The sequence below is a fragment of the Ciconia boyciana genome, chromosome 13 (assembly GCF_034638445.1).
Source record: "Ciconia boyciana chromosome 13, ASM3463844v1, whole genome shotgun sequence".
Taxonomy (NCBI): Eukaryota; Metazoa; Chordata; class Aves; order Ciconiiformes; family Ciconiidae; genus Ciconia; species Ciconia boyciana.
Genome location: NC_132946.1, coordinates 907,243 through 915,000, shown reverse-complemented (window position 1 = coordinate 915,000; position 7,758 = coordinate 907,243). Strand labels below are relative to the sequence as shown.

The window sequence follows — 7,758 nt, the reverse complement described above, 5'->3', positions numbered from 1 at the left end:
ATCTGCATTTTATTCTAGCAAAAATCTCCCTCAACGTGCCCACTATGAGATGAGAATATAAGTGTAGAAAACTGCAGCTTGCTTTTCCTTTTCTATTCGAGCACCTTTGGGATCCTGTTGCCCTCCTCCTCGGTATACTTCAAATGCCCCATTCTCAAATGACCCCACCATTTGTGCCCAGCTAGATGCTCAAGAGGACACTTGCGAATAAGGAGAGCATTTTGGAAAATAAACTTTAATGCTTAAAACGTACTGGTGTTTAAATTTATACCTCATTTACATTAATCATGATGAACAATGCAGCAGCGCTTAATTTGTATTTCACTTTTCACAGTGGCTTAGCTTGTTCTGAAATGGCTATAGGGCAGACCATATATGTACATAGTATGATGTGACTTCAAAAATCTGTTAGACTTTATTTTCAAATTGCCGGATGTAAGTCATTTAACTCTGTTGGATGCCAGCATTGTGTGTTATAGACACTTATCTGTAACTACTTACTATGAAATACACTGTCCCAAGCCAAAGCTGGCTTCTGAAGTCTGGTCCGAAACAGGGGTGAAAACCTTGGCAGATAATCGTCCAGGACTCTGCCGCGAGTGGAACTGACATCACACCTGCGTTGATTGTATTGTCAAAGTGTTTGAAATTCCTTCACTGAGCTTGTTACGTGGAAATAAAATGTGGTTGGTTTTAAAAGCTGAACCTTGTTGCCTGTACTTTGGGCTGTGGTCTTCAGGCCGTCCAGCTCCTCTCAAGGTTGACCAGCTCCATCCCCTCGCAGTACGAGTGAGGCCGTCTGGCTTTGTGCTGTGGAGAGAGCAGTTTGGTCTTGTGCTGGTCAGGAGCCGATGGCTCCCAGCACTTCCCTCGGAGGCTCCCTCCGCTGCCGCTGTCACCCTCCCGGGACAGAGAGAGACGGGGTGCAGCCAGGGACCCCTGCACACCCGCTCCAGGGAGGGGGCACGGGCTCTCTCAGCGCTCCCGTCCATACAAGCTAAAACTCAAAGCCCCTTCCATGGCACGCTCTGCTCACCGGTCGCTGCCTGGAAAGCTGATGGAGGAGAGGAAAGGGTGTCCACTGGATGGGCTCCATGGGCCAACTTGACACTGAGATATCGCTGGCTTTTCCCGAGTCCACCATGGGATCGTTCATGCTGCTGGAACTCGTGTCCCAGTCGTAATGGAAACTGGGAAGAAAATTCATCGGAAATTAAAAGAGAGGGAGAGGGGGCTGAAAGTCTAGCTGTTGCTGAGAGCAGCCTGGGGCCCTCAGGAGCAGGACTCTGCTCACAGGTATTTTGCTCCCGTGGGCGATGTGCTCGCTGCACCGCCGCCGCCTGTCTGCAGCCGATCTCCCGAGCTCGCAGCTCGCCAGGGCCCGCGGGTGCCCTTGGCTCATGAGACGGGAAACTTCCAGGGCCTTTTTTTCCATTTACACCCCTGGAAGCTGATTATGAGACTGTCTCGCATTTACCACCCTGTTTCCTGCAGATGTGAACCCTTCTGCTGTTAAACCCATCCCCATCACACAAAAGCTCCTTAGGGGGGGGAGAAGAAACCACTTATTTCTCCTTGGACGGCAAAGGATGCTGCGGTGTTAAAGCTCCACGGTGCTGCTGGTAAGCACAGGGAGGCCAGCACACGGTTGGCTGCAAAGCAGAGGTGCCAGGGCAGGCGGCTGTGCCCCCAAAACCCCTCACTGCTCTGCTTCACCCCTGCCCACTGAGCAAATTAAAGACGAGACCTTGCTACGGCAGGCTTGGCAAACCCCCCTCTACCTGGGCCGGCACGCGGGGCGGGCGGGCGGCACGGGGCGATGCTTGGCGCTGTCGGTGATGCCCGAGTCCTCCCGGCAGCTGCAGCAGCCGTTGTCCAGGATCTGCAAGTGGAGCAGCTCCTCCGAGTTGCTGAAGGCCGGGTTGTCCAGCGAGCTGGCCGAGGGCAGCCAGGAGCGCGACCAGTACTGGGCCGAGACGTCGTCCAGCCGGCAGAACCGCCGGTAGCTGCGGGGCGAGGCACACACGACCCCGGTGACCGCACCGCAAGCACGGAGCGCGGGTTTCCACCCAAATTTCACAGCACCGCACCCTGGGTGGGGACAGAGCCCGTGACACGGAACATCATCTGGCCGCAGCCCCGCGGCTGCTGCGGTGGTTTCCTCGGGAACGATCCCCCGTGGCACGTTACGAAACCCCGGTGGGGAGGGCAGCAGGGCCAGGACAGCGCGGTCCCCCGAGCTCCCCGGGCAGCTGCCTTGGCGGGGCTGTGCCGGAGCCCTGCTCCCACCCGCGGCCCCTCCGGGCTGAGCCCAGCCCAGGCAGCCGGCACACGGGGGCCGTGGATGGACCCTGTGCTTCCCCACGGGAGGCACTGGGGGGGGAGGCCCTGGGACCCTGTATTTGGGGGCTCATCAGCACATCTCATGCATCTCCCCACCACAGTGAGCCGGCAGCGGCACATCCAGCCCTGCAGCCTCGGGCACTCCTTTCCTGCACGCTGCTTCCCCAGGGCCAGCGTGGGGCTGAGCACCCCCCCGGCACACCCATCCCCGTGTCGTCCCATCCCGTCCCGTCCCCCCCCCGCCCAGCCGGGGGGCACCGCCGTGGCCGTGCGGCTCCGTGGGGCGCTGGGACCAGCCTCTCCTGGGCCCCGCACGTGGTCCCCCCGCCCCGGCACCTCCCGCCCGCCGCTATCAGCCACCGCAGAGTGTTTTTCTTGGCAGAGCTCGGCCCCAAGCCCAGCCCGGCCGCGGCTCTCCCTGCCCCCGGGTGGGCCGTGCCGCCCCCGGGCACCCACGCGTGGGGCCGCAGCTGCCGCCCGCTGCCCCCCAGCACCCCCGGGGAGGGGCAGGGGCCTCAGCCCCCCCCGCAGGAGCATCCCACCCTCGAGGGCCACCTCGGACGCCAGCTCCGGGCCCAGCGCACCCCACCTGCTGCGGGTCTGGTCAGCCCTGGCCTCCAGCAGCAGCGCCTTGAACCGGCGGATGGCGATGGCGGCGATGACCGCGCCCAGGAGCACGATGCTGAGCAGGACCCCGGCGGCCATGCCCAGCAGGCTCTGCTGCGTCACCCGGTAGTCACAGCGCAGCCCCATGAACCAGAAATCGCTGCCGACGGGGCACCTGCGCCAAGGGGGGCATCAGCCGGCGGGGGGGACAGCACCCGTCACCCCAGGGCCGGCCCCGGGGGCACTCACTGGCAGAGGGGCCCGTGGTCGCGGGGGTGGGTGCAGATGCCGTGGTTCTTGCAGTAGTCGCGGTGGCAGAGGGAGGTGCACGTGGCGTTCCCGTCCGCCCCGGCCACGCAGGCGAAGCCGGCCCGGCAGGCGAAGAGCACGGCACAGGGGTCCAGCGGCCGCTCCGCTGAGACAGAGAGGGGATTCGGCCGTGCCACCCCCTCCCCGCCAAGCAGAGAGCCGGGGGCAGGCACACACCCGCCCTGCGCCCAGCCCCGGCCGGGCACTGGACCCCGGGGACCGCGGGAGGGTCCGGTGGCCGCGCAGTCCTGTGCACGCCCCCCACTCACCCAGAGCCACGTTGCGCAGGACGGGGGCAGCGCCCACCACCAGCCCCGGCCGGACACCGCCAGAGCCCAGCGTGGCGTTGAGGAGCGAGCCCAGCCCTGGCACCTGCACCCGCTCCGCTGCAAACAGCGCGTCGTACTCCAGCACCACGCTGCCCTCCCTGCGGGGACGCCCCACGGTGAGCCCAGGGGTGGCTCGGACCCCCAGCTCCGGCACCGCACCCCGGCACCGCCACGGCCCCGCAACGCGATGCTCCCCGTGCCCCACCACGCCGGGGAGCATCACGCGCTGCGGGGCCGCGCAAGCACCTACCTGATCCCCGTCACCTCCAGCCGCAGGAACCCAGGCACCGACGTGAAGAGGGGCGCGACCTGTGCAGGGAGGAAGCTGAGCGTGCGGCGGGCTGGCCCTGGCCCCAGCCCCAGCCCCAGCCCCCTCGGGCCCTGTCCCCGCTCACCGTCCGGTTGAAGCTGTGCAGCAGACCCTGGCGCTCGCGGGACCCGGGGTCCTGCAGGGCGGGGACGAAGCCCATGTCCAGCACCAGCTCACAGGGGATGCGGAGGAGGGACGCTGCGGGAGGAGAGTCGGGGATCAGCATGGCAAGGACCCACACCACCCACCCCGGGGGGCCACCACCACTGAACCCCCAAGCCGATGGCCCCTCGGAGCTCCCCTCCTCCCACCGTGCCCAGGCAGAGGGTCCCAAACCCCCCCAGACCCACCTCTCAGGAGGGGTGGCTGATCCTCCACGATGAACACCCGGGGGGCCCTGCCTGCCGCGGCCAGGGCCGGCGTCACTCGGGGGGTGTCAGCATCCAGCCACCCTCCAGGGCTGCTCGACGGCTGGACCAGGTCTGTGTCCCCGGCTGCTGGGGGGGACCCGGGGCCCCCATGAGGGGCCAGGGTCCCGGGGGGATCGGTGGGCTGCTGGGGGGGTCCTGGCTCCACGGTGGGCAGATGAGTCGGGGGCCCCCACGTCAGCCCTGACGCATTCCCCTGCAACACCGTGGCACCAGGATCCGGCGTGACCGTCCCCACATCCCCGAGCAGTGCTGGGATGGTGGTGGCAGCTGTGACGGTGGTGGCGGCAGCGACAGCGGTGGCAGGGATGCCGATAGCGGTGGTCAGCCCCAGGGAAGACGCAGGCTGGGATGGAGCCGGCTGCTGGGGGGCCCCAGTGGCCGTGGGGGGAGCGGGGCTGCCTGGCTGCCAGCTCGGCAGGGCAGTCGCTGTCCCGGGCCTGGCATCGCCCTCCCCCACCGGCGTCCCCCTCGCGATTCGGGGGCTCCCAGCAGGATCCCCCCCCGAGCCGGTGTAGGGCAGCCAGAGCCCTGGGGTCGGCCCTGCCGGGGGGGTGCCTGCAGCGGGGCCGAGCCCCGGGACACCCCAGCCGGTGCCCGGGGAGGGCTGTGGGGTCGGTGATGTGGGCGCCGCAGAGCCGCCGGCTGGGGCAGGCTGTGGGGACAGGGGGACGCGGTGGGACCCCAGGCTGGCACGGTGCACCCCGCTCTGCGCTGCAGCGGTGCTGCCCGGGGCCACCAAGGTGGGGGGCTGCCCCGGCACGGCTGGTGGGTGCCAGGTCTGGTCCAGGAGGACGTGGCCACGCTCAGGGGGACCCTCTGTGTCGGGTGGCCCCAAGACTCCTGCAGTTGGGTCCAGGGCTCCCCCCAGGCTGAGGGATGTCACCCCTGGGATGCTGGCTGGGGCGGTGGGGACAGGCAGACCCGACCCCTTGCCTGCGGCAGGCAGCGAGGTTGGGCCCGTCCCCACGGCTGGCTGGGCTGTGCTGGCCACAGGGCCCCCACGGCCACCAGCCCCCAGGGATGGCGGAGAGGGGCGAGGGGCAGAGCGGGGACCCTGCCAGGCAACGTCCGTCCCATGCCACGGGTGGGATTCAGAGCCCTGTCCTCCTACCAGCCCCGGCAGCCCCTGGCGTGTCCCCCCCAGTGTCCCTGTGGGGGTCAGCAGCCTCTGCAGCCCCCCCGCAAAGGGCGACGTCCCGATCGTCCCCGGCACAGGGCTGTCTGCGGCCGACGCGATGCTTGGGTGAGTCCCTGGGCTGCTGTCACCCAGTGGGACGGTGGCACCCAGCCCCCCCCCAGCCCGTGGCTCCAGGGATGAGGGGCCGTGTGAGCCCCTCCGGCTCTGCACGGGTGCTGTCGCCATGGGGCTCCATCCCAGCAGGGTGCTGGGGGACCCCCGCTGCCCCCTGGCAGGGCCAGGCACCGTCACGGGGGATGGTGAATGCGAGGGGGTCCCCTGCAGGGTCGTGGCACCTTCTGCCGTCACATTTCCTACAGGGTCAGTCCTGGGGGGGTATCTGGTGGCAGGGGCTGTGTCTGGCTCTACGGGGGCTGGGGCCCCCACGCTGGTCACCCCTGGGCTGGCAGGAGACGGCCGCTCACTGCCCGCAGCTGCCTGCTCAGCGGTGCCTGCAGAGAGCAGGAGCCCCAGGTGCTCGGTGGCTGCTCCATCCCGCACCGTGGGCCCCGTCCCCTCCCCGCCTGCCCGGGGGCCTCCGGGGCTCCCCTGGGGGCCGGGGGGCTCGCCGGTCCCAGCGGGGGTCCCAGGGAAGGGCAACAGCTCAGCCTCTGTCTGCAGCTGCCCTGCGGCCTCTGGCGTCGGCACTCGCCCCGAGCCGGTTCCTCGCTCTGGATCTACAGGCAGAGGCAGAAGCGGGGGGACGCTGAGCAGGGTTGACCCACAGCCAGCACCCCACAGCCGCCGGCTCGGCACCCCAGGCCCCAGCGCGGCACTGATGCACGTGGCCGGCGCGCGGTGCCACAAAGGAAGGGCCGCGAGCGGGACGGTCCCAGCCCCAGCCCCAGCCGTACCTGTCCGGCAGCGCTCCCCAACCGCGGTCCCTGGGCGGGCGCAGGGGACGGCAGTGCCCAGCGTGGAGCCCGTCCCGCTGCCGAGAGCGGGGCAGAGCCGAGCACAGCACTCCACGATCACTGGGGAGAGAGGGCAGAGAGCGGCGCGCACCGGCCTCGGGCATCGCGCACCAGCGGTGGGCATCGGCACCGGGCACGGGGCACCGTGGCCCCACCGCCCCAGGAGCTGCCGGCGCAGGTGGGGGCCCCGCTCCTCCCCGCCAGCCCTGGGCCGCGCTGCCGAAGGAGACGCTCAGGAGCGGCCCAAAGGCCGCTGGAGCCGCCTGCCTTCGTCCCAACCGACAACCGAGTCCCGCCCCGCCCGGCCACGCTCTGCCACGTGCCGGAAGCGCCCATTTTGCCCTGAACCAAACCGCCGCCGGCAGAGCCACCGCGCGCCAACGCTGTCACCACCGCCTCCGCGGGCAGAGCGCCAGGCCAGCGCCAGGCCAGCGCCAGCCGTCGCCCTGCGCAGGACTCTGCCTCCCCGCCGCAGCGACGGCTGCTCTCCGGCGGGAGCGGGCGGCTCACCGGGCGGTCCCCCGCCTCGGCGGGGCTGGGGTCACCAGGAGCCCCTCGGGCCCCGCTCCCCGCCAGCGCCTTCGCTGGGGCTCCCGCCCCTCCGCCGTCGACGCCGCGGAGCAGCCCGGGCTGGCGGCGTGGCCCCGGGCCGCCGCTCTCACCGGCCGCCCCCCGCCTGTCCGCCCGCACGTGCCCGCGGGACCCCGCGGCTGAGCCCACCCCGGCGGGTCCCGGTGACGCCCGAGCAGCCCCCGCCCCCCCCGCCCCACGGCAACCGCGGAGCCCAGACCCGCCCGAGCCCGCTGCCGGTGCCGGCCCCCGCCGCCGCAGAACCGCCGGGCCCGCGGCCGCCCCCCGCCCCAGCGCGGCGTCCCCCGCCGAGGGACCGGCGGCGGGTCCCGGCGCCGCACCGGCCGCGGCTGCGGGGCGCGGGGCCGCTGCCCGCCCGCGCCCGCCGCCCTCCCGCCCCCGCCGGCCCCGCCCGGGGGGAGGCAGCGGCGGGCCCCGGCGCTCACCTGCGGCGGCCAGGAGCCGCGGGAGCCGCGGGAGCCGGAGCCGCTCCATGGCGGGCGGCGCTGCCGGCTCTGCCCAGGCGGCGGCAGGAAGCCCCCGCCCGCCCCCGCTGCGGCGGGGCGGAGGCGCCGGGGAGCCGCAGCCCCCGGCCCGGTCCCGCCCCACCGGCCCCGGGCCCGGCCCCGCCCCGTCAGCCCCTGCCCCGGGGCCGGCGGCGAGTGCGGGACCCCCGGGCGCGCTGCCCGGAGGAGCCCGGGGGCGGGCGGACCGGGGCTGGCCCGAAGGCAGCGCCGGGCCGCGGACGGGCTGAGCTCGGGCCGCGGGA

The 7,758-nt window shown here is 70.5% G+C and overlaps 2 protein-coding genes across 15 annotated transcripts in view; one reads left to right on the top strand and one right to left on the bottom strand.

Annotated features, from left to right (window-relative positions):
• Positions 1-228, top strand: part of TNRC6A (trinucleotide repeat containing adaptor 6A) — a 53,674-nt gene extending 53,446 nt beyond the window's left edge. For all 12 annotated transcript variants that reach the window (XM_072878641.1, XM_072878636.1, XM_072878635.1 and 9 more), the window contains one exon: positions 1-228. This exon is cut by the window's left edge and continues 2,062 nt beyond it. The gene's annotated coding sequence lies outside the window, so the exon portion shown is untranslated.
• A 252-nt stretch (positions 229-480) lies between these two features.
• Positions 481-7,615, bottom strand: LOC140659245 (uncharacterized). Of its 3 annotated transcripts, none has more exons than XM_072878645.1 (11): positions 6,360-7,098; positions 4,248-6,182; positions 3,983-4,095; positions 3,838-3,896; positions 3,528-3,685; positions 3,199-3,364; positions 2,933-3,124; positions 1,782-2,006; positions 1,037-1,190; positions 707-810; positions 481-617 (listed from the first exon to the last, which is right to left on the bottom strand). In XM_072878645.1, exons 1-10 carry the CDS (start codon positions 6,541-6,543, stop codon positions 736-738), a joined length of 3,261 nt encoding a protein of 1,086 aa, XP_072734746.1. In that variant the 5' UTR covers positions 6,544-7,098; the 3' UTR covers positions 481-617; positions 707-735. The 3 variants fall into 3 exon arrangements, with proteins under 3 accessions (XP_072734746.1, XP_072734747.1, XP_072734745.1); XM_072878646.1 differs by lacking the exon at positions 481-617 and adding an exon at positions 7,436-7,615 and having other exon boundaries at positions 670-810; positions 6,360-6,479; XM_072878644.1 differs by lacking the exon at positions 481-617 and having other exon boundaries at positions 670-810.
• Between the last annotated feature and the right edge of the window lie 143 nt (positions 7,616-7,758).

What these genes read in the sequence shown, in the direction of transcription:
- LOC140659245 (XM_072878645.1), bottom strand. Translation starts at nt 6,543, where the DNA reads ATGCCCACCGCTGGTGCGCGATGCCCGAGGCCGGTGCGCGCCGCTCTC. An exon ending in GACCACGGGCCCCTCTGCCA is followed by an intron (nt 3,125 to 3,198) that starts GTGAGTGCCCCC and finishes CCCTTGGCGCAG; the next exon opens with GTGCCCCGTCGGCAGCGATT. An exon ending in GCTGACCAGACCCGCAGCAG is followed by an intron (nt 2,007 to 2,932) that starts GTGGGGTGCGCT and finishes CTCGCCCCGCAG; the next exon opens with CTACCGGCGGTTCTGCCGGC.